Below are 26,009 nucleotides of genomic sequence, written 5' to 3'. Positions count from 1 at the left end.
GGTCAACTTCTGTAGTGAGTATGGTGACTTCATACTTACTGAGATTTATTATCTCAAATGTTGCCTCTTTTTCTTTCTCAGAGAGAGGGAGAGAGTGTGTGTGTGCAGGGGAGAGGGACACAAGATCCAAAGCAGAGAGCCTGATACGGGGCTTGAACTCACGAACTGTGAGATTATGGACTAAGCCAAAGACAGATCCTTAACTGACTGAGCCTCTCAGGTGCCGCGCCTCTTTTTAGTTCTAATCATAATTTCTTCTTTTGTCCTCTGATCTGTTCTTTATTTTCACCACCTTTTGCTTTTCTTTAAGTTTATTTTTTCTCTTTTCTTCTCTTTCCCTGTCAAGCTCTAATTATATTAAAATTTAATTAATTTATTCCTAAGGCATTGACTTCAATTAAAACCATTACATCATATTTTAAATAGCCAGGTAGATTCAATATAATTTCCCCCCCAGCAGTCCACAAACAACAACAAATAGATGTATGGCATAATTTCCCTAATAAAGTAACACTTTCATTGTTTAATGTATCCTTATTGACAGCTTTATTATGGTATAATTGTATATAATAAATTGCACATAATGTACAACCTGATATGTTTTGAGGGATGTATCTACCTGTGTAACTAACACCACAGTTCAGATAGCAAATACATCCGTCGCCTTCAGAAGTGTCCTACTGGCCCTTTGTAACCTCCTCCCCTTGCCCTCCACCCCCTTCCGAACATTCTCAGGCACTGATCTGCTTTTTGCCATTGTAGATTATTTGTGCAGTTTTTGAAATTTCATGTAAATAGAAACACACTGTATATACTCTTCTATCTGGTTGTTATTACTCACAGTAATTTTGAAATCTATGCATGTTCTTGTATATCTCAATAATTCATCCCTTCTTGTTGCTGAGTCCTATTCCATTTTGTGGATATATCATAATTTGTTCATTCACCTGTTGGTGGACATTTAGGTTATTTCTGGGTTGGGACTGCTACAAATAAAAGTTCCTATGAGCATTTCATGTACAACTCTTTATGCGTGTGTGTGTGTGTGTGTGTGTGTGTGTGTGTGTGTGTGTGTATTTCCTTAACTCTTGGGTAAATACCTAGGAATGGAGTAGCTGGATTGTATGGTCGGTTAAGAAATTGCCAAACTATTTTCCAAAGTGGTGGTACCACCTTACCTTCCTTCCAGCAATGTCTAGCTCCCCTACATCTTCACCAGCATTTGGTGTAGTCAGTCTTTTTTTAGCCATTCTAATAAATGTAATAGTGTTATCTCAACATAGTGTTTCTTTTTAAATATATGTATATCTTGGGAACTTTTGAGTATGCATCGCATTTATTTAAGGTTTTTTTAAAATTATAGATGCCCATTACTACAAATTTATTTCACGAATACATAATTAATGCCAAATTCCACCTGATTATTCATTAGCTTTCTGAGTCTGTTTTTTATAAAATGGGGAGAGTGACACTTATTTTACCAAGAGGTTGTAAGCATTAAAATAGATAATGTCTGTGAAAGATCCTGTTATACAGTTATCCTATCGCTGGTTTAAAAAGGATTCTTCTGTGAGATGAAATCAGACATTGTACACATTAATTATCCTTAACAGTATTTGAAATTAGGTAGTAATCGGTCCAAACCTTATCATGAGCTAGATTGACATACCACGTGGCAAAATTGAAAGTGAGTTCACTCAGATTTTTAAAGATTTTTACTAAAATATTTTATAGGTGATCTTGGTGCATCCATTGGGGGTCTTTTCTCCTTATTCTTAGGATCACATCACTTGTGCATGTATGTGCTTATATATAGAGCTAGTTGATTTTATGTGGTGTTTCCGTCGCACATTTAAAACTTTTGAATTCTGGCCCTCCTCACTGTACTGTTAGTTTCTGAAGCACAGTAGCTAAAACACTGAGTGCATACATATTGACAGTTACAGTCCTGGAATAGTCTGCACACACATGCACCACGTATGCATACATACATATAAATATATAGTATGTTTATTTTAGATTGCACACGTAAGAGAGCTCCTACAGTATTTGTCTTTCTCTGATTTATCTCACTTAACATAATGCCCTTGAGGTTTATGCATATTGTCACAAATGGCAAGATTTTAGTCCTTTTTATGGCTGAATATATATTCCATTGTTAACTCTTACCACAGTTTCTTTATCCAGTCATCCATTGATGGACTCTTAAGTTGTTTCCATATCTTGGCTGTTGTAAATGATGTTGGAGTGAACATGGGGTGGGGGCAGATCCCTCTTTGAGTTAGTGTGTTTGTTTTCTTCAGATGAAGACCCAGAAGTGGGATTGTTGGATCATATGGTAGTTCTATTTTTAAGTCTTTCAGGAATCTCCATACTGTTTTTCATAATGCTTGCACCAATTTATATTCCCACCAGTCATGCTTCGGGCTTCTCTTTTTCTCCACATCCTTGCCACCACTTGTCATTTCCAGTATTTTGTATAGGAGCCATCCTAACAGGTGACATGATTATCTCCTTGTGGTTTGGGTTTGCATATCCTTGGTGGTGAGTGATGGGGAGCATCTTTTGATGTGCGTGTTGGTCATCTGTATGTCATCTTTGGTGAAGTGTGTTTTAATCTTTGCCAATTTTTTAACTGTTTTATTAGTTTTATTGAATTTTTAAAATTCTTTGTGTATTCTCGATACAAGTCCATTGTGCTCTGCACATATTTTCTCCTGGTCTGTGGTTTCTCCTTTCATTCTCTCAACAGTGCCTTCTGCAGAGTGGAAGTTCTTAATTTTCATGGCATCCAGTGTATTAATTCATTATTTTTTTTATTTTCTGGATCAGGTTTTTGGTGTCATGCCTAAATAATTTGTGCCTAACGTAACATCACGCAGATTTTTCTTTTATGTTTCCTTTTAGAAACTTTATAGTTTTGTGTTCAACATTTAGACGTATGATCTATGTTTAGTTAATTTCTGTGCATGTTGTAAAGTGAGGAACTAAGTTCTTTGTAGATAATAGTTCCATCGCTGTTTCTTGAAAAAAATGGTGGTCTTTCTACTAAATTGACTTTGTGCCTTTCTCAGGCTGCAGCTGTGCATATTTGCGTGGGGCTCTTTCTAAACTCCCTTAAGTTCCACTGATCCGTGTGTCTGTCCCTTCACCAATACCACGCTATTTTTGGTAACTGTAGCTTTATATAATATACCATAGGAAATTCTCTATCTTAAAAGAAAGAGCCTTAAAAACTAAATATGTAATCTTCAAAGATGCAGGTATTTGTTGGAGGGACCTGAGAGAGAGACAGAGAGAGAGACAGGAGAGTTTGGGAAACAGAATGAGGTGGAAGGTGGCCATGTGAAGTGTTTTGTTCTTAGGAATACTCGCAACATGAGGTAGCCTGTTGCAGTGTGCATAAAGCAAATTTCCCGAAATTTTTCTGATGAAATCTATAGTGATATTTCTCTCTAGAAAGATTTGCAATCACTTAGAGGGGAACCACTTGTATGGCCTCTTGAGTATCCCCTACTTTCTTTTCTGGAGTGATTTCACTGACATGTAGATAATAGAAGACCTAAGAGAGAAGCATTTGCCTAGAATATGAAAGCCAACATATAATTCCCCATGTTAATGGTGGTGGGTAGAGTCTTTTTACAGGCAAATCAAGTGATCACATAATTCCCAAACCTTTTTTCAGCTTGCTTTCATCTGTTTTTACTTCTTTATCCATCTATTCTCTTTTAACTTCTATTCTCTTTAACTTTGGCTCCTTGGGAAATTGTATAGATTCTTCCAGAGGGAACATGTCACTTAAATATGGATTTGAACATGGCTCCTGGTATGATTACCCTTGGGAAAGGGACTTACTGGTACATCACAGAATGTCTCCAGCAGTAACAAGAAGCCTTATTTGAGGTGGCTGCTTGCCATTTTACTTTAGCAAAAGGCCTTTGAAAAACAAACAGTTACTCAGATGGAAGACAGGATTAAGTTCTCCTTATGCAGCTAAATACATAAGCAACGCATGTAAATATTTAATAAGTGAATATAAAAGGGCTCTTATAAACACAGAGTCAATAAACAACCTCAATAAAGTACAGGAAAGCAGTTTGCACTTTGCTTGGCGTGGTGTTTTCCTTATTCAGTTAGATTAACAAACCATGATTTCATCATTAGCCAACAAGATAGTAGAGAGACCATCAAAGCAAACTACAGGAGAGTCCAGATTGATTCATGCCAAACAAATGTTTGTAGCTAACAGCTGTATTATCACTGATTCTAATTTACGCAGCCGGGGTTCTCTTTCACTTCCTAAGTGAGATGAATGTCATATTGCATGGTGCAGACACCCTCTCTGAGGCTTGAGTAATGAATTGGGTCAGCTCTTTCCACTTGTAGCCTCGCCCCTCTTTGGAGGTGGGGGAGATGGCCTGCTATCGTTGTGGCTATCTGTTTAAGAAGCTCATGGGCCTCTTTCTAAGGTTGTAGGAGTCCACTAGTAAACTATCCAGCGTTTGAATCAAAAATACTAGTTGAATGTGTCAAAGCCCCAAGGATGTACAGGCTTTAAAGTATCTTTTTTTTTCCTTTTCTTAATTCTTAAATCAGAACTTGAGTACTGAAGAATAAGAATGCTGTGGCCTCTGCCTGCTAGCTGAGATTATTTATCTGCAGTGCGTTTCTCTCCTTGTGGCTCTGGATGATAATGAGCAGCTCCTAGGAAGCCCATCCTTTTATTCAGTTCACCAGGTTTGTGAGAACTGTAGTACCGTTGACTTGAGTACTCCACGATTCTTCCTAGCAAAGCGAACCAAAAGGTCAGAATCTTGACTTTTTTTTATTTATCTGAAATATAAAGGGAGAGTTCTATGTAGTTAACAAAAGGATGGCTAAGTATCCCAGACAGTTGATCTAGAATCCATTAGCTGTGCATAGTGTGTTTAGCTGTCAGAATTCTACTCTTAGCAAAGGTGACCTAATACCCAGAAGAGCATCTGGAGAAGAGAAGTCAGAGCCACAGAGAGAGGCTGTGGTGGGGCAGAGAGGACCCCAGGTTTAGTGTGGGCACTCTGAGTCCAGCCCTGGCTCCACCTCTCAGGGGGTGCCTGTCAGCAAGTCATTTCTTGACCTCTCTGAGCCACATTTTTCCCCCAACTATAAAATGGGGTAATTTCACCTCACAGAAATGGATGAAGATTAAATAAAGTGATGTTTGTGAGAACAAGCAGCATAGGATATGTGTCTGATAAATTGTAACGTTGAACAGTTGGAAAATGGAACCAATGATGAAAGGTTAGAGAAGAGTATGGGAGCACTGCCCTTAAAGATTCCTTCATCTCCTAGTTCCTAACCCTAACAACAAATTAGAATGTTCTTGGGAACTTTTAAAAATAATCCAGAGTAAAATAATCAGAATCTCTTGAGGTAGAGCCCAGTCATGGAAAAAGTATTTAAGTGCTCCAGGAACAGTGCAGTTAGTGTTAGATGAAGTCCTCCCCTTCATTAAAAAGGAGGAAATTTAAGCTAAAGATAAGTGAAAGAGAAGCCCAACGTTATTCTGCTACTTATGGCAAAGTTCACGTACCTTGAACACAATCATCCTGTATTCCAAACTCTCACTTGTTCCCCTAACATAGTCTCTGATTCCAAGAGACCTCACAGAACAGGTGGCATATTCAGGTGCAATGACCCAACAAATGAGGAAAATCTTCCATTATGTGTGGCAGATAGGTAGATAGATAACGTCTCTCTGCTCACAAATTCTGTTTAGAAGACAACTATTAAACAAGAACAGTGTGAGAGTTTTGTTGGATCCGAGGCGAGACCTGTGAGGAGGGTGGGTCTGGAAACCTAGCTTCACAGAGAAAGTGGCAGAAATAGGTCAGGAAAAATGAATTTATCAAGTAAGCAAGGGGGGAGGAAAGGCATTTTAAGCAGATGAAAGCACTCCTACAAAGACATAGAGGCACATTCCAGGCAGGGCATGTGGTTTCATGTGGCTAGAGGGACAGGTGTGCCATGGTGGGACTGGTTGTTAGTGGCCATGTTGGTTTTCATAATCAGGATTATGACAGAGTTTCGAAATTGCTGTTATCACTGAAATTAAAGGAACTGCTTGTATTTCTTGGTCCTTTTACTTTTAGGTAGAAATCTAAACAGATTGATTTGGCCTGTTCTTTCTAGGCATTTCAGAAAGGCAAGAAATATCCAATGACACATATTTTTGTCATTCCTGTTTCCATCATAGTTAGCCAGAAAGCACAACAGTGAAAAATGAGGGGGAGGGGGAAGCCATAGAGTCAGTCTGTTTGAGGTTTAAGAAATGAAAATACATTCCAAAAAGCAGGCATCTTCAACCGGTTTACTGAACTCTCTACTAGAGATTTTTGGTTTTTTAAAAAGGCAGCATGTATCTGAGAAAGAATCTACCCTTATTAATATATGTAATTCACTAATTAATAAAAAGTTTACTCAGCTTCAGAAACACTGTTCAGGGAGCAACAGCATTAAATAAAGAGGGCAGGGAAAGGCCTTTCATGTTCTTTTTGTCCTGTATAACAAATCCTTTCCCTTGTAAAGCACCAAATTCCATTTCCCCACCCTGCCACATTGCCGTGAACGTGGTCTGGTACATTGTGGCTCTTCCAGGGATACTCCTCATATCAATCTTGAAGCCTATTCAGAACGAGGATGGGAGTCAGAGTCGATCTGTGCCAACATTCCTGCTGAGAATGAGCCCAGTTCCAATATGTGTGGGGGAGCCCCCACTTCCCACCGTTGCCTGTTTGGGGTACACAGATACAGCTGACTACAGGGAATGCAAAGTTAAGAAACCTGTCAAGAACACTATCACTTATTCTTTCCTAATGACCTCTGTCCAGGAAACTTAAAAAAAATCAGGTTTTCCTATCATTCTGTGCAGCTGGGAACTTTGGTGAAAACCTACTTCTTCTCCATAAGCAAGAAAAATGCAGAATTGTGGACAGACTCAAAGAACAGGCAGGGGCTCCGGAAGCCCTATGTGTCTTTTAAAACTCTTCCAGCTAACTCGAGTGCTGAGAATAGAGTAACTGCTTGGCTTGTGCCTTCATTCTGCACATGAGGAAACAGGTGTCAGGACCCGAAGTGGCTTTTCCAAACTGAAGTGGGAGATGGGTGCCATGCCACAGTGTGTAGTATCTGGCTCTCTTGACTCCTGTGGGCCAAATTGTAGTCCATAAGCCTGAATATGGTTGTAGTTAGCCAGCTTGTCAGTGATGGGGCAGGAGATGTTGCCCATTTTATCAGAATAGGACTTAGTTTTATAAACCCACCCCTATTGACTTGACCTTTAACCACTCACAGGCTTTTGTGTCTTGCCAGCCCCATTTCTCTCTCCATGCACTTCTACCTGCTGACCCTGCAGAGAGGGGTTCACTGTGACCAGGATCACACATATTCCCAAAGAGTACTACTCCCTACCTCCCATCCAGGAAGGGCCAGTTAGTCCCAGGCGCTTGTTTGGTGTCTGTATTTTGTTCTTTCTGACATTGTCTACCTCCATAGAGTTTAATTTTGGGAACCCTTGTATGAGGTTTATACAGGTAGTATTTTTGGTTGGTTTGCACGGGACCCGTCACATTTTATAAGCAGACACGGAGTCAGTTTTCACTTAAACGCTTTATTTTTAAGCTTTCCTTTTCCCTATTAAGATATCTTGCTTAAAAAAAAAAGTCTCTTGCTTTGGACTTGCATCTGTTTTCCTTTCCATCATGTCTTTTCCCTTCTTGGTAATGATAAGGAGGAGAGCCTCCCTTTGGGGTCATTTAATCTCTGTCCACTTACGGAGAGAATTCATGAGTAATAATGTATTCTCCAAAGCCCTAGTCTGTGGATAAAGACCAGAGAGCTCTGACTCTGGCTTATAACAAAGTATCTCAGAACCATAATTCCGTCCACTCAGATCTAATATTAAATTTGACCCAGATTTTTGTCCCAGTGGACTGCAAAGCTGCACTTAGTGAGCACCTACTAGGTTTATATGGGAGTCCTCTTAGCTGTGAGGTCCTTCCTGGTACAGGGCTGTGCCCAGCATTGCACCCGGCATGGCATTGGAGAGCCAGGAATATGTGTGTTGAATGAAGGGGATCAGTAAAAACAGATCTCCGTGTCCTGTCCGGAGGCCCCTCCAGACGGGAGTGGTTCTCCTGCAGCCTAACACATTCAGTTGTTTCTTGACGCTGAGGTGCAACTGACCTTCCAAAGATGAAGAGGAGAGGCATTATTCATCTGAGATTTGCCTCACAATGTTTAGCACAAATTTGGTTTCTAAGGAAAGGCTGGCAAAGCACTGACACAGGAAAAATTATTCTTAGGTATCCTCCGATGACCATAGACTGAGCAAGGTTTTTGTATAGTTACTGTAGCCATGAAAATAATCACTGGACAACATTCCTAGTGGCAAAAAACACCAGCCCCTAGAACTTTTTGATTAGTGTCAGGGAGTAGTGCTAACAGAAATGCAATGCCAGCTGGGCCCACACTCCCTTTACCAACCCCAAACATTTATCCAGCATCTTACTCTGTGTGAAACCTGTGATTTCCCCCTTGCGTTTGCTTGGTTTTTAATGTCAATCTGAAGGCAAAATAGAGGTTTTGCAACTGATGGCTTATGATCATCATTTGTATCTATAAAAGGTGATATTTGTACTCACCTTGATACAGTTAGGAGTTCAGGAACAAGGTCGTGGTGGTGTGTGGCACACATTAGGTGCTCAGTAAATACAGAAAGGAAGACGGGAAGTTGAGAGAGAGGCGCATAGAAGGAGTGGTCCACGCTTGTGCCCTGGCGTCAGTCTACCTGGGATTCTGATAGGCTCTGACTGGGTAACATGGCAACACCCATTGACTTCCAACTCCTAAGTTTGGTCGTCTCTAAAACGAAATAGTACCTACTTATGTAGGGTTTTTGAGAGACTTAAATGAGCTAATACTTACAAATGTGTGACACAGATCAGCTCATTAAATGTTAGTTTTCTAATGTAATTAATAATAAGTTCAGGCATTCCAATGATTGCCTTCTTTGAGAAAGCACTTGTCTGTTTATCTTCTTGGACTTAAAGACAAGTCACCATCAATATGGATTCCTCAGGGCAGAGAGCGCCAAGAACCCTAGAATTCCTCAGCAGAACAGGCAGTCACAGAGGACAGCCGTCAGGGACTCCCCGTGGCGCTGTTGTCCCAGCTGCCCTTGCTCTGAAGGCTCCCCTTCCCATGCTAGGGACCTCAGGCTTCAGTCATAATTTTCACCTGACCGCTGTCCTCTTGCCAGGACAGAGGGCCGGATTCTCCTTTTCCACTGTGTACATGTGTTTTTTTCCTGAAGGAGAGAAAGCACATTAGCTTGAGAACAGGGCCTTTATTAGCCTGTCTTCTCAGGAGTTTACCTTGAGGTAGAAGGCAGACAAGCTGGCAGGGCAGGGGAGGGGCCATCTGTCTGGTGAGCGGATTGCCCACCCGTTAATCTGTAGGCCCGGATGTTAGTATTTCTTGACCCTTGGAAACTTGGAAACTAGCATTGTCTGCAAACTAAGAAACATCAATTCTAGCTCTTTCAGAGACATCGCTGTTTTCCCCCCATGGTTAGGTTTGCTCCAAGTGAAAGTTCATTTTCAGAGGCAGACTCTGAAAGAGTTGACAGAATTTCTACCACTGAGGCAGTGTGTTCTTCCTCTGTTTCCATTTCGATACTTGCAGTTTCATTAGAAATGTGAGTTCACACCATGGTAAATGAGATCTCTGACTCAGCCTATTGTTTGCTTGGCTTCTAGGTAAATAGGCATTGCACGGTATAGACAGATCTTCAGCTACCTGGAATCCTTTTACTATAGACCTAGGCAGAGGCAAAGGTGTAGCATCTATATTTTCATTGAGCCATGTGATTAAAGTCCTACGTGACATTTTTGTAAATACATGAAGATTTTGTTTTATATTCATGTATCATGTCTTTCATTTGGAGTTGGTTGACTTTTTTTTTTTTTTGAGACCAGTGATTAAGATTTCAGATTAAACCCCTTTTCCAAGCTCCTTCCATTATGAAACTAAAGCAGTCTTCCAACTCACTTTAGCCCAGACAAACTGCATCCCCGCTGACTTTTATCTTGTCCACCCAGCTTGACCACAGGAGCTATTCCTGCCTCGTCCCCTGAGTTGGTTTGCCTTGCAGGTTCTATTACTGCTGCCTCCCACTGTTGCCCAGAGTTGGCTTTGGCCACTGACTGTCTCAGCTGCAAGGTGTGCAAAACCTCCCTCCGTTTCCTTTCTTTCAGGTTGGAAAGCTTATCCAAGAAGCAGCTGGAAGAAGTAACTTGAAGCGAGTAACGCTGGAACTTGGAGGAAAAAGCCCCAATATTATTTTTGCTGATGCTGATTGTAAGTCAACCATAGATCTCATACATGTGCCAACACACTGCCCTCCGGTGCCCTCTTTTGTAATCTCCACTTTTGACAGGACACTAAGGAAAAGATCCATGAAGCTAAGGGGCACTTAAGTAGAAGAATCTGGGCCCTTCCTTCTAAGGAGCACATAGTCTAGTATTGGGAAAGAGCACTTGTCAGTTGACAGCCGAACTGAGTTTGTTTTCTAGACACTAATGAGCTGCTTTGAGTCTGTGATGCCAGGAGTTGGGTGGAAGAGGCAGAGGCCTGCTCAGGGCTGTGTAGTGGCAAGAGCAGTGCTCGAAGCCTCTGAACAGCTGAAATAGACTCTCTCTGCCTAGGTTCAAGAAATCTAAAACTTCTCAACTGTACCTGGGGGCTTTGCAGATAGGTCATTAAAAAATGCTGCCTTGCTAGGCCTGCCAACATTTTCCCCAGCCCACAACCCCTTCTCTGTTTGGTGCCCCCATCCTCTGCTGCTTCTGTGACCTTCAGCCAGAATGACAACATACGTGGGTCAGTCCCGTATGATTGGACCTACAGCAGAGGTGCTGGAGGTGGGACTCTGTGGTGGCATGGAGCAGCAAACCGAGGAAATCCCATGTGTCCAGTCCATCCTGCCAAGATGGGGCCTTTCTGTTTCTAAAAGCTTGCCAGGGAATACCGTTCCAAAGTCTCTTTCAGTCTTTCTTTTTCTTCTTCCTATCCTGCCAGGCACAGCTGCTTTCCCTTTCACCACTGGAGAGATCAGAAAGTGGTTTGCCTGACTCTCAGCCCAGCTTGGAGTCCACGGAGAGTTCAGCTGGTTGTCAGTGGGACCAGAACTCTCACACCTACATTTCTCTTGGGGAGTGGGCCCTCCATTGACGTGATTGGTTGACTGATGAATGAGTGACTGATTCAATCACTTGGCAACTAGCACACACCAGACTTACTAGTCCTACCTTGAAGTATGCACTACGACATGAAAAACTTATATGCCGTTACACAGTCCCATGTAAATATAGAGGAAAGTTGGTGACTTCCAGAAGATCAGTTTCTGTTCTAGCTTATTAATTCACCAAAGTACAAATGAAGCACACAGCTACAGGTTCCTGTAGGGTAAGGCTGCATGTTGGCAGTCCATAGACCAGATGCAGGGCATATGTACATTTACCTGTCTAAATGTCACACAGGCACCTGAAAAATTAAAAACTGCACATTAGAAATCCCGATTTCTGTTTTTTCTTAAAATTGGCTGTCTGGCAACCAGCAGCTTACATTCACGCAGAGCAAGAGCCAAATGCAGCAGCTTTCCTTCTGAGCCTCCATCAGATTGTTTCAGTAGCTGGCCATTCTGTTACCTGCCTAGCCCCTTGACATACTGGGGTTTGAGACCCCTGTTCTAGATGACATGGTCCAGTCCCTCTTTACAGAAGAAGAAAGAGGCTCAAAGAAGTGAAGTTGTCCAAGTCCACATAGCAAGGAATGTCAGAGTCTAGTTAGAAGTTGACCTAAGCTGCATTCTCTATCCATGCTCTCCCCGGCGCTACCTACTCACCGTACCCTCTGCGCTGAGCATGGCATTATACCTGGGGCTCTGGGAGAGGGAAGGGAGGTGGCCCCATAGACAGGCCCCACTGCAGATGAATGAGTACTGAGGATCTGGCTGTTTTCCTCTTGCAGTGGACTATGCTGTGGAGCAGGCTCACCAGGGGGTGTTCTTCAACCAAGGCCAGTGCTGCACCGCGGGGTCTCGCATCTTTGTGGAGGAGTCCATCTATGAGGAGTTTGTGAGAAGAAGTGTGGAGCGGGCCAAGAGGCGCATAGTGGGGAGTCCCTTTGATCCCACCACTGAGCAGGGACCCCAGGTAGAGAAATAATAAACATCTGCTTCCTTCATCCTTGGCGAGCACTGGACACTCTAGTGGGACTCCAGAAACTTCTTTTTTCCACTTCCTCGTTACTCTTGCACCTTGTCTGCATGGCTAGAAATGTAGCTTGTGAGGCATTCTTATTCCTCATGCTTCCCTTTTCCTTTCTAAATTTTATCTCTGAAACACTAAGGGGTTAGAGTTGCTTTAAGGATACTTTGAACTGTGCTCACTTCGGCAGCACATATACTAAAAAAAAAGGATACTTTGAACTTTGGGGGTAAATTGGAGTGTCTTAGCTCTAAAGAAAGACCTGTGCATGTCAAGATGGATGTTGACCTTGAGAACTCAGTCCCGGTGGTAATCACTGACCTTCAAGACCCCCCTTACAAATGCCATAGTCAGAGAGAGTGGGCATCTTTCTTTCCTAGAAGCCACTTATCCTTCTTCATTGGTCAGGGAATCTCTCCACCAACCTGGCCTACTTTGGGGAGTTCACTTGTGGCTTGTAAATGTATAAGAAATGAGGGCTATCTCCTTTCTGCTCTGCTATATGGTTATCTCTTACCCTGAATACTTTGTATGGTGGGATGGTGGGGAGGGGAGAGAAGAGAGGGCTGCAGAAGTCCCTGAAGTCCACACTGTATGGCTCTGCAGCTTCTCCAGAATCATCAAGGCTTATTTCCAGATAGGATTCTGGTTTTAAATTGTAGATAGAGCTTGAGAATTTGTCAAGATTGTTTGGACCAGATTGCACCCACATCTCTAGAGTATGGGTCTTCCCGGTAAGAAACAACATCACCTAAGTTCGGGGACCATTTGAAAGATGATTGATGAGCAATTCAAACCCAAGTGAATTTAGTTTTTTTACCATAATAATTGAGTGATAACTATGACTTTTGGGGGGCAAGACTGATTTTATTTTATGGAATAGAAAGCCAGTCCTCACTCTTCATGTTTGATCCTTTCCTCTTCGAGTGTAATAAGAGTTGCATTAAAAATAGACCCCAGTAGAATCTGATGTGTAACACCATATAGCTCACCTATTGTTTTCACCTTTTTAGTATCAGTGCAACTTGCTAAACTGTTCATTTGGTTATAGAGGGCAGTTTTCCCCCATTTGTAAACAATGACTAATCAATTAGCCAGTTTCTCTATCATTTAGAGACATGGCCTAAATGTGGTAGTTGTGATTTGGTAATGTCATTAATGCAGTACCTGTATTGGAATTCCCAGCATGCTGGGTTGAATCACACAGAGTCACCATGTTTTGTAGGTGAAGAATGGATAAATGAGAGCAGTTCCATGTGATGTGACTAGATATGATGGAGCTTTGAAAAAAAACACAAATGAGAGATTCTTGAGAACGCACTTTACACGGAGTCATTGGGAAATTTCTCTTGTAGATTGATAAGAAACAGTACAACAAGATCCTGGAACTCATCCAGAGTGGTGTGGCTGAGGGTGCCAAGCTGGAGTGTGGAGGCAAAGGGCTGGGCCGAAAGGGATTCTTCATTGAGCCCACGGTGTTCTCCAATGTGACCGATGACATGCGGATTGCCAAGGAAGAGGTATCAAATGTGGAGTTCTGACAAAAGCCACAGCTTTTTGCAATGGTTTACAGAGTACTCTAGTATATGATATTATAGCTTTGGCTCTTTATATTATATATACATTCTGTAACAGCGATAGACATGGCTGTGAAAAATCCCACTTTCAAAAGAATGTTAAATGAAAAGGCAAGCAAGCTAGATGGAGGCCAGGTGACCTGCCAAATGATTGCAATTATTATTAGCCCAGAGGATAGTCACCCCAGCCCATCATTGGCCTTAGTAATTCACTTGCATCAGGTCCGTTCCTTCAAATGTGGGTTACTAAACTGTTCACTAGGAGAGAGAAGGCACCCAAACATCCTCACATTCTTGCGGGAGAGGGACCCGGACACATCAGCCACCAGTCCAGACCAGTAGTTCTGAGATCTGGAGCAGGGCCCAGGGAATCATGGAGAAGGCAGCTTTAGTACATATAGCAGAATGAGTGATGCCAGGGTGGAGGGATCGGGGTCCTGAGCAAACTTTAAGGTTAGACGCATGTAAAATCCTATTCTGCCAAAGTTTGGGATAGTTTACAGTTCTGTGACGCTAACCTGATATGAAGTTTAAATAATGACAGCAGAGCAGACTTGCTTTGCAATGTGGAAAGCAGGTAAGGGGATGGCAAAGCAGTCTTACGTTGTGTCAAACTGTTTTGTTGCAGATCTTTGGCCCTGTTCAGGAGATTCTGAGGTTTAAGACTATGGATGAAGTTATTGAAAGAGCCAATAACTCAGATTTTGGACTTGTGGCAGCTGTCTTCACTAATGACATCAACAAGGCCCTCATGGTGTCTTCCGCAATGCAGGCAGGGACTGTTTGGTAAGATCAAGTCAGCATCATTGTCCTGGCTGAAATGCATGCCAGTGGTGGTGCTCGGGCCGGGCCTCGTTATCTCCAGACCCCGGGTGAAATAAGCACGTTCTCTGGGAAGGGTGGGGAAGACCAAAGGCAAGCAGACTCCACCCTGAGGACAGATATACACTCCTTCCTGGCCAGGTGGGGAAATCACAGCAAATTTAAATTACAGATGTTACATTTGCAAAAAAAGGGAATTAAAAAAATAAAACTTTTAAAGGAAGTACTATGCTAGTGGTACTATTTCTGTGCAAGCAGAATTCAGCACTAATGGTAATATGTTTTCTTCTCTTAGGATCAATTGTTACAATGCCTTAAATGCCCAGAGCCCCTTTGGGGGATTCAAGATGTCTGGAAATGGGAGAGAAATGTAAGTGTCCAAAGTTGCTGATGCCTGCAGAGAAATAGGGATTACAAATATCAGCACAGAGGAGTAGTCACAAAATTGTTTCTTTCTCTTACTCTCATCCATTCATTAAACAAACATTTTGTTGAGCACTTACTTCTATGAGTTAAGCACTGTACTGCATGCACAAAGATGACTAGAACACAGCTCCCTTACCTTAAGTGGGAGTGGAGAAAAATTAATGCACCATCTACTTCATATAATAAGGGCTGTTTTATTAATAGAAGTTAGTCACACATCTTGCAAGTACTGAGGAAAGAATCCATTAATTTTGCCTGATGGGGTCAGAGAAGCCTTCACAGAACAAATAACATTTCAGTTTTGGGGGGGGGCAGTCCTCCCGTGCTGAGGGAGTATCAGGGACAAAGGCACGAAGGCACAGCAAATGCAGAGCGTCTGGGAGTTTGGTGTGTTCGAAACAAAGGTCACCAACTGCCAGCCCAAGGGCAAATCTGGCCTGCAGAAATGTTTTGTTTTGCCTCACAACATTTTAAAATATTTAACTGGCATTCAAAAATGAAGAGGCTCTCCATAAAATCTAGATTTCTTGCTTATTTTCATTCCCCCATAGCAAAATCACTGCAGCTGTGAGTTCTGGAATCCGTCTCCTTCCCCACCACTCCTGTGGCTTCTGGGGGCTGAATACTGGTTGCCAGTCATTTTACACATACCCAGGCCACTGGTTGTGTCACCCGCTCGGCCTCTGTAGATATCTCTGAGTCTGGGATCTAGGGGTTTGGACATAAGATGACTGGAGAGCGCTTGCTGAAGACACTAGTGGGAAGGTTGGCTTAAACCCAGTCTCAGAGGGCTTAAGTGTTCTGTGGGAGCTAAGGAGATATCAGAGGTCTTCAGGCCAAGATACCTGGCATATAGAGGATGTTCTGGCAAAGAGTAGAGGAAGGAGACCGGTTACAAGGATTTTATAATAACCATGACCGATATCATTAATTAAATGCCTGCTCTGTATATGGTTTTATGGTAGCTTCTTTCCTGATATTGTGTCATTCGATTTTCATGATGATGAAATGGGAGTGATACACTTCCCCTCACATCCCACATGGTTCAGACGGGCAACTCAGGCTTACAGTAGTTAAGCAGCTTTCCCAGGTCAGTCACACAGCCAGTAAGTGGCAGACGTGAGGTTTGAACGTAAGTTTCAAGTGGCTTCTGTGGTATCCAGGCAAGGAAGCAGGCAGGCCAGGTGCAGATGGTCTTCAGGGATCGGATCAGAGCTGGGAAGAGTCCTCCTGAAAAGCAAAGGACCTGAAAAATGGGACTGTAGCAAAGGAAAGCTGCACTCAAGGGGATTTTATTTGCAACCTTCATATATAAATGGATTTATTTATTTTTGAGAGTGTGAGCAGGGGAGGGACAGAGAGGTAGGGGACAGAGGATCCCCGAAGCAGGCTCTGTGTTGACAGCAGTGAGCCTGATGCAGAGCTTGAACTCATGAACTCTGAGATCATGACCTGATCTAAAGTCGGACACTCAACCAACTAAGCCACCCAGGTGCCCCTATAAATGGATTTTTTGAGCAGCATTCCAGGGGTGAAGGATAGCCAGGGTCTTCCTGAGCTGATACATCCCCTCCTCCCCTCCAAAAAAAATTTTTTCCCTCCTTTTGAAAGGAGCTGATTCCATGTTTTTTAAATCCTGTGATTCATAAGAGGAGACATCTTCCATGTCCATTCCCCTCCACCACTATTAAATGCATCTTTTTGTGAGTAAATGCTAGTCCATGATCAACCTACTAAAAGTATTGAGCCATACACTATGTGCAAAGCATTGTGCTTGGCCTGTGGGGAAGGATGCACCTCATTAAGGCACTTGAAATTTTGCCGGATAAATGAAATCTACAACATTGAAAGAATCCAAAGAATTCCAGAAAAGACCGTAAAGTAATAGTGGAATTCAGGGATGAGGGGAGATCCTTGTGAAACTCTAGAAGTCTGGAAAACCTTTATCATCGAATATGAGTACTTGAATTGGCCTTTAAAGGAGAGGAACATTTGGCTGGACAGAGAGGAGAGTATGTTTGTAGGGTTGGTGGGCAAAGCAAGGGTCAGTGGGGAGAGAGTGAGTAGGGGCACTGGGGGAGAAAGAAGTATGGTGTTTGGGACGAAGTACAGTGAAGTCATGAGATCAGCACAGAGGATTTACATGCTTCAGATACTTGATCTGGTCATTTCTAGCCCTTGGCCATTCCACTGTAAGTCAGGCATAGCTTTGAGAAGAGTAAACTTTCTGGTATCACATTGCTTCAGGGATGGATCCTGGCTCTACCACTTAACACCTGTGCAACCTTGGACAAATCATTTAATCTCACTAAGCCTCTGTTTCCTCATCTGTAAAATAGGAGTAATTACCACACCTACCCTGAAAGGTTGCTGTGAGGATTAAATGGGTAGGATTGAGTATCCCAGACATCCAGACCTTCAGAAATGTTAGCTGCTATCATCACTGTTGGTCAAGTAGATGAGTGTTAGGTAGACGATCCTTCTTTTTCTTAACAAATATCTTACTTTGGAAGTGTGGCAGAACATTTTCTGAATCCCAGCTAGTCTCAACCAGCTTCTGCTCTATCTCTGGGAATGCAAGGGACAGATGGCTCCTGCTCAAACCTTGCTTCTGGCCATCAGTACTTCCCGCTTGCTTTACAGCCAGCACCCAGAACCCATCTGGATCCTCTTTGCTCAGTTATTAGTATTGTTTCAGCTTTTATAAAGTCTTCATGTTCTCCAGGTATCTCTTCTTACCTTGTATATGGCCTTAACATTCTGCCTCCACTTCTCAAGATGTATTCAGCTTGTCACTTCATGTCCTGCTTCTGTGTTTGTGCTTTCTAGGCCTCTGAAATGTCAGGGCACTCACTGGCTCTGGTTTGCCACAGATCATTAAGAGAGTGAATCATGGGCATAAAATATAATAAATAGCTGGCTGATGGAGCCTGTCCCAGACTAGCCCTGGACCCTCATCTTGGGCAAGATTCAGGCTTGTGACATTGTCCAGGTCAGAACCACACAGAATCATGCCCCAAGAGACTGAAAAGCAGCCTTTCTTGACTTGTCTCACTGGTGCTATAGTGATTGGGCCTTCCCAGTGCAGTTAAAAAATAATTAGGAAACAGTGCTCTTTGATGAGACTCCCTTCATCTTGTCTAAATTATATGATTCTTTGTCCCTACTTGCTCCCAAAACCTGTTTGTTTGTTTGTTTGTTTGTTTGTTTGTTTGTTTGTTTTTCTTTCTTTACATGACCTAGAGTGGTCACAAAGGCTTCAAATAGAAGAACCTGCCCTCTCCTGACCCACCACTCTTCCTTTTCACTTACTGCAGTCCCAGAAACTTCATTTACCTTCCTTGGAGAGTAGTGTTTATCTCATGGCCTTGCAAACTCCTTGCGGCTCTGGTCCCTGTCACCTCCTTGCCCACCTCTAAGAGCCATGGAGAAGAGAAATAGCACTTTCCGGAGACAAACTTCAAGGAGGGTTCTGGGAGCCCCTGAGGTCGCCCCCTTCTAACCCCAGAGAGCTGTGGAGGACTGCCCTCTACAGGTTACCTGATGGGCAGGCCCCTGGATCCCAGGGCCAGAGAGGGGACTGAGCTCACCTCGGTTCTGGCCTGTAGCCACCCTCCCCACACCACCCCTTTCATTCTTCCCGCCCTCTCCCTTACTCATTTTAGCTTCCCTGAGACAAGCTATAAAATACATGTGCACAAACTGGAGGGGAGGGGGGGCAGTGGGAGGAAAGCTGTGAGCCTCAGCATTTTAAAAACTAAGGACACAGGCTTTGACGATAAGAAGCATTATTAGGATATTCTAAATCAGGGTTTCCCAAGTTTGCATCATAGCATACGTGTGTGCACATATGTACATGCCTAGCATGCATGTGTGCCGAAAGTCACCTGTGGTCTGGGAGAAGGGGCTTGCTGGGCATGCCTGTGTGGGGACCTGCTCTCTAGTAACTCTGGGCCAGAGCTGAGGGTCTGCATTGTTCATAGGCTTCTGGGATGATTCTGATGCAGGCAGTCTGGAGACCTTACTCTGAACAATGCTGCTGTAGGAAGGAAAAGAGCAGGGAAGTTTACATTCTAAACAGAAAGTCCTCTTTGTTTTAGAAGTGATTTTCTAAAATGCCTGGCTGAGAGATCCCAAAATCTAACACCTTAACTTACCTGTAGGTAGGTCAAGTTTGGTTCATGTTAGGAAATCTAGCGTCATCTGGCTCAGAAGCAGGAATACAGGTGTCTAAGTGTGCCTGAGCCCTGACACTGTGGAGCCGTGAAGGTGACCATACGGAGAGACCAATGCCAATGTGTCTGCCTTTGCTTTGTTGGGCGGTTGAAGCTTCCTTAACTGTGGAACGCTGTGTGCACAGAACTTAACTGGATTAAGTAAATTTGAGAGAAAGACTCCCGAATGAGATGGTCAAATAGCTCTGAGAAACTTGAGGGCTCTCAGAGCCTTTATGAGTGTTTCTCAAAGGGTGGCCCAAGTAACCACCTGCAGCATAATCTCTTGGGCTTTTCCCCAGACCTGCTGAGACAGCAGCTTTGGTGGGGATGGTCAGGAATCTATAAGAAAGCAAGCTCCAAAGGTGATCTTTGATTCCTGGGACTCAGGAACTGCTGCCTGTGTGGTGACGGGTCACCAGGAGGATGGGAGCCGCTCACCTGGAATCATAGGGCTGCTTAAAGAGCTGGCATTCCCACCTGCCGACCCCCGGCTCCAGCGTAGTGTTCTGGCAGATTCGAGCCCACTCCTCATTCTCGGAGTGGGCTGCGTGTGGATCACGGTGGCAGAGGGCTGTCAGGGACCTCCTCCAGTCTGGAACAATTTTCTGTGGCCTCACGCACCCAAACATTACAGGACCCAGCAGCCTCACTCGAAGGCAATCATACCAGCACGCTTCTGAGTCTGGAGAGTTTCTTACATTTCTCACAACCTACTTAGAGATCTGAGGGGGAGGCAACTGGTTCAGGGTCTGCCCCATGTGCGTGCACAAGTCAGGAAACAAGAAGGGAGTAACCTCACTTCAAACAGGAGGCAGATGATGTCCCTGATGAAGAGACACTTTGAGAATTGCCCAAGGGCAGGAAAAAGTCTAGAAGGAGCCAGAGCTGAGCTGGTCATTAAGACTCTGGGCCTGGAAGGAGCTAATGAGGGAACCTTATACTGAGTGGGACAATCCCAGATTTATTCTCATTCCTGTAAGCAAGATGGCCAATGCAGATAAGAGAACAGCACACATGTCCTGGCCTCTCCTTAGCTGCCTCTGATGTCCTGGCAGGGAGGGGGCACCGTGACAACTCAGGTGACCTTGGTGCTGGGGAGTTGCTGCTGGCAAAGCGATGAGATCCTTGTGCAGGGCATGGGAATTCCTGTAAGGAAGCAGAATGAATCGTTGACAGCAGATCTTGATTGTAAAGCCCAGTTGCTGTAATGTATCTTGTATACATGGCTGTTTCTTAAAGATAGCCTTTATTATTTTCTTACTCAAATACATCTCTAAGTGTTTTATTTTTTCCTAGTAGAGAGGTATATCAACCTGGTGGAACTGGGGAAGGGGGATGGGAAAAAGCTCTCCCTCCCTTCCTCCTTTCCACAAGTGCTGTCTTTGAGCCTGTAGGCTGTATGCTAGGCTTGGCAGAGGGCAGAAAGCAGGATCAGTAAGCTACAACTCCCTGGGAGGGGACAGGTGCTCAGGTGGCCCCTCGCCTGGTGTCAGGGCTCTTGTAGCGGTGGGCACAAGGTGAGCACCAAGGAAGGAGGAGCTCCTGTGGGAGAGCCAGGAGAAGCTTCACAGAGATGTAACTTGAAAAAAAAAATAGGAAAAAAAAGTCCAACTTTTTCACAGAAATAAGAGTGTACTTGATTTTACGATGAAATAAAGACAGAGGGAAAAGGGCCGTGACAATGAGGTGAAATGAGAAGGGAATACAGAGCGGTGAAGAGAAGGAATGCCTAGGCAGCAAGGCTTGGCCGCACCCCAGCACCCTGAGGACAGTAGTTGGATACCCACGCTGAGTGGCCAGAGCACTGGGAAGGGCGGTGTCTCCTGTCCCCACCAAGACAGGTGTCCCAGCTCCCAGTCCGTAAACATTTACTCGGAGTCTTGGGGGACCAGCTGACTACCACTTCCTTTTCTGTCCCTTATTTTGGTTTCCTACCTCTCTCCCCTTAACTGTGGGGATGTGGTGGGCAGCTTGCATTAGGATTGTTTTTAAGCATTCTGGGTGTACCGTGCTCTTCCCTGGAAAGCCTTTGCATCTTCATTACCATTTGTTAAGTCTAAGGAATGTAGAACATCAAACAGAGGGGATCCCAGCCCGGAAATCTCATGCTTTTCTCTTTCTTTCTTTCTTTCTTTCTTTCTTTCTTTCTTTCTTTCTTTCTTTCTTTCTTTCTTTCTCTCTTTCCTTCTTTCTTTCTTTCCTTCTTTCTTTCTTTCTTTTCTTTCCTTTCTTTTCCTTCTTTCTTTCTTTCTTTCTTTCTTTCTTTCTTTCTTTCTTTCTTTCTTTCTTTCTTTCCTTCCTTCCTTCCTTCCTTCCTTCCTTCCTTCCTTCCTTCTTTCCTTTCTTTCTTTCCCTTTCCTTTCTTTCCCTTTCCTTTCTTTCATAGTTTATTGTCAAGTTGGTTTCCGTATAACACCCAGTGCTCGTCCCAAGTACCCTCCTCCATGCCCTTCACCCCGCTTCCCCTCTCCCCCACCCCCATCAGCCCTCAGTTTGTTCTCACAATTCAAGAGTCATGCTTTTCTTTCAGCTAAGGTGGACTAGATCTCTAGGGGCACAGCTAGAAAACAGACGCATCAGGGGGTGTCCAGTGGCAGGAGCGGATTTTAGAGGAGGAAGGCACACATCGTCCCTGGGAGCCTGTGGTAGAGATGCGGCAGCAGAGACCTGGGCCTGGTCCACTGCTGTCCATGGTGCCCATCCAGGGCACAGTTAGGCCTGTGTGACCGCTGGCCCAGGCGAACCCATGTGCCTGTTTCTCCGCATTGGCAGCGCTGCGCCGTTCTGTGCGATATTGTGAAGACAAATCAGCCTTTGCCTTTAAGAAATGGTCAGTGCTCATGATATGAGAGCTCTCTGTGCTCCTCAGTGGAGAGCTGGGCTGTCTGCTCATCAGACATTTCTACATGGAAACCCAGGGCCTGCTTGTTAGCAGGGGATAAACTTCCCCTTTTCGGGACTCCTGCGGTCCCTGAGGTCGGGCTGCCCAGCCCTCTGGTGTCTGATGCTGCGTATTTCTGCCTTTCAGGGGGGAGTTCGGCTTGCGGGAGTACTCCGAGGTGAAGACGGTGACAGTAAAGATCCCTCAGAAGAACTCTTAAGAAGGCCAAGGGGGAAGGTGGAGGCCAGCCCGCAGGACTTTCCCTCTCCACTCTCCCTGGGGGGCCCGGCTCTCAGGAATCCAAAGCTCATACTCAGTCCTTATTTAAAGTGAAGTAATGACAAGTAGGCCCAGCCAGTCAGTGCATAACGAAAGCAGAGCATGTGGGCACCGTTTCCTGGCACTCTTATGTAAGGGCTCACCTGAATGATACCAAATACTGGGGAAAGGGCGAGAGGAGGAGTAGCTGTCAGGGACATCCCAGAGAGATGGGCTGAAGCCTTTGGTCACAGAGAACTTTCCTCCTGAGGGAAGGTCATCCTTATATTGTCTTCATTTTCCCCCTTCCAGGCGCTCTCAGCTCACCCAGCCCTCCCACCCCTCCAAGGCGATCTCAGCTGAGCTCATTTGGGGCAGATGTTTGGGCCAGGAACAATTTTCCAAGGTTCTGCAGCCAAATTACCATTTCATGTTATCCACTTCTTCAAAGCAAAACATGAAATGGTTTTAGTTAGAGCCAGACCCAACTGAAAATGCCACGAGCTGGTACACTGCAGATGTATCGAGAAGAACTGGGGACGTCCCTGACCCAGCTTGGCTTCTTACATCCATAAATCACATGAGCGAAAGATCAGGAAGATAGAGATGGGAGGTCATCCTATGTAGTTCACAGCTTCTGAGCTGGCTGCTTGGCTTTAAGGCGTGTGGGTGCGTGTGTGTGTTTACCTCCTCCTGGGTGATTCTGGAATAAGGCAGGGGGTGGGTTGTTTTTCTTAGATTGGTAAGATCTTTTTCCAAGGCTTATCTTAATAATCGACTCAGAAACGAATTGCATAGGCTCAAGAATTTGGTAAAAGGTAATGCTGGGGCCTTGCAGAAATAATTTTATTTTCAGTACTGGCTGACAATTCTTATTTAAGTGAACTATCTCTGCAGTTAGAGTCTTCAGCTTCTGTCTCCCGGCCCCCACTGCCCCAGCACTGCTACTCCCAGTGCTCTGGCTGTTACTCTGGCCTGCTGTGCCCTAAATCCACTGGCAGTAACCTTGGAAAACCTGACCAAGCCTGCAGGTTTCGTGTTTGCTCACAGACTGGCAGAGTGCCACTATTGCCATGCTCCACCAGACCTCCCCGGACACGCGCAGCAGCTCGTCCATGTCCACTCAGTGATGCCCCCCTCCACCTCCCCAGGAGCTTCCGGACGGCGAGGCATGAAGCGGTGGCCCTCCCTCCCCTCCAGTCACACGCTCCTCTCCTGCTTTCCAGTGCATCTACTCGGTTGATGGGCAGCGTCACCTTTCTTTCCTCCTTCCCCTTTTCCGGCTGCTGAAACCAGTCTGGTCTGTAAACTGGATGGAGATCATTTATTTAAAAGTACCAAACCTAACCTAGAGTACATGGAATATGGACAACACATATATAGCCTTCTGTATTTAATGGGTTTCTGCTTTCTAACCATACCGGTTTTCTATTTATAAGTCTTGTCTATTCACGATGTTTAAAAGAAATCCCTCTTTGCTGTTATTTACGAACGGCAGTGCATTCAGTGGCCCGATGCCTTCAGAGATGCCGCATCTCTGAGCTCTTCCATGTGACTGTCGTGCTCTCCTTATAGCTTGTGTCCAAGTGAACATACCCATTAACCAGCTAGTTACCTTTCAACTGCAGTATAGAATGTGAAAATGAAGATTTATTTCTTTTAATTTACTTTAAAAGAAACCTCTGTGCTAGCAATAAAGCATTTATATTGTGTACTCCTTGGGGTTATTTGGCTGTGTTTATAAATCTTAGTGTCATACTGAGTACACTTGGGTCCTCCTCTCAGCGGCTGGGGTATTCAGCTGGACTGTTTTCTATGGGCACTGACCAGAAGTCTGGGCAAGTATTTTTACAGAATACAGTAAAGTAAATAAGACGCTTGTTTTCTGCACAATTTAAACTTGGTGTATACATACATTTTTGTGTGGAAACAAGTATAATCATGTATTAAACCTAGGAAATGATTTCATTCCAAAAAGCCTCCATGAGGGGCTTCTGGGTTGCTCCTGAAGCGTCTTGACTTCAGCTCAGGTCATGATCTTGCAGTTCATGGGTTCAAGCCACATGTTGGGCTCTGTGCTGACAGCTCAGAGCCTGGAGCCTGCTTCAGATTCTGTGTCACCTTCTCTCTCTGCTCCTCCGCTGCTCATGTTCACGCTCACTCTCAAAAATAAATAAACATTAAAAAATTTTTTTAATCATTTAAAAAAAAAAAGGAAAAAAAAGAGCCTCTATGAAAGCTAGAACGTAAAGGAGAGTCAGGGCTCGTCCTCACCATCAAGGCTACACAACAGAGCTCGCATTGCTGATGGCATTTGGTAGTGGTTTTACTTTACTCACCATGGTGAAATAAAGTCAAAAGCTGACAACCCGAGCCAGTATTTGGCAGCTGCAAGAAGGAAGCTGTAAATCGTGATGGTATTACCAGCTAGAGTTTGTTTGCTCTCCATTCTGAGCTGAGCTTTTGGGGAGTGCTTTCCACTTGTCAGACCTGCACGTCCCCTCCTTCCAATGCTTAGAATCTCCACCTGAGCCCTATTCAAGTGAGACAAAACAAAAACAGATGACTTGGCCACAAAGGGGATCAGACTCAGAGAGTTGTGTTGCTCTCTGACTGTGGAGATCTCATCCCTCAGAGGAGCAAACTGAGGCCCGGGAGCTAGTCCCCAGGGCACTGGGGTGTATTCTGAAATACAAGATGCGGGCTCCCTGTGAATCTACCTCATGTTCATTACCTTCACCCACCGGGAAGAAAATGAGAACCAGATGGGTATAGAGTAATCACTGAAAAGTCCTCTGGAAGCTGGCATTGTAGAGTTTATAGATAACAGGAATCCAGAATAAGACAGACATAATTTGATGGTTCTTCAAAGCATAAAGTTCCTCAAACCTCATCCCTTTGTGGTACCAACATAAAGGCAAATGAAGACAGCATTACAAACATCACTAAGGAAACTGACACAGAGACACTCAATCCTTGTCATTAGCACTGTATCTATGGTCTTTGTCACTGTCAACCCCTGAGATTTCCGTCATACCTTTTCCTCCAAAACACTCTCAGTGCCTTTGTATTGATGATCTCATTCTTTTTCGTGACATTTTAGATAGTAAATGGCAAGAATAGTATAAGGTAGGGACTAAAGAACAAGAAGAGTAAATACTCTAGACTGTACAATAAAACAAAAAGATGTCCACGAGAAGAGGACACTCCGGGAGAAGCTAGCGGAAAACGTGGGCTTTGATCTGGGCTCGAGAAGGAATGTAATTTCAGTAGGCAGGGGAGTGAGAAGAAAGCATCCTTGATAAAAGCATTAATGTGCAGAGGTGAGGCAGAGGCATGCCCATGTGATTGTGAGGAGATGGCTGTCATTCAGACTGCGGAGGACCCTGGGGCTCAACCAGAGCTCCAGGTACTGTAATAGAAGATGGGGTCCCTTGTGGTTTGGGGGCTGGAGACCGACAGGGCAGTGGTTAGACCATGCTGGTTGGGAGCCGAGTGGTTCAGAGAAGCAGACTGGTCA

At 44.2% G+C, this 26,009-nt stretch overlaps 1 protein-coding gene across 1 annotated transcript in view; it reads left to right on the top strand.

Moving 5' to 3' along the window:
- The window catches only part of ALDH1A2 (aldehyde dehydrogenase 1 family member A2), a 94,617-nt gene extending 70,414 nt beyond the window's left edge, over positions 1-24,203 (top strand). Inside the window, exons 8-13 of the mRNA XM_039230656.1 lie at positions 10,296-10,398; positions 12,070-12,254; positions 13,664-13,828; positions 14,514-14,671; positions 15,003-15,077; positions 22,379-24,203. Of these exons, the coding sequence (XP_039086587.1) occupies positions 10,296-10,398; positions 12,070-12,254; positions 13,664-13,828; positions 14,514-14,671; positions 15,003-15,077; positions 22,379-22,451 (759 nt within the window). The 3' untranslated portion in view covers positions 22,452-24,203. The remainder of the gene's footprint in view (positions 1-10,295; positions 10,399-12,069; positions 12,255-13,663; positions 13,829-14,513; positions 14,672-15,002; positions 15,078-22,378) is intronic.
- The last annotated feature ends 1,806 nt before the right edge of the window (positions 24,204-26,009 follow it).

Source organism: Hyaena hyaena, unplaced genomic scaffold (assembly GCF_003009895.1).
Source record: "Hyaena hyaena isolate Hyena2069 unplaced genomic scaffold, ASM300989v1 scaffold_49, whole genome shotgun sequence".
Lineage (NCBI taxonomy): Eukaryota > Metazoa > Chordata > Mammalia > Carnivora > Hyaenidae > Hyaena > Hyaena hyaena.
Note: the sequence above shows the minus strand (reverse complement) of the source record. Positions and strands in the feature narration are given on the sequence as shown.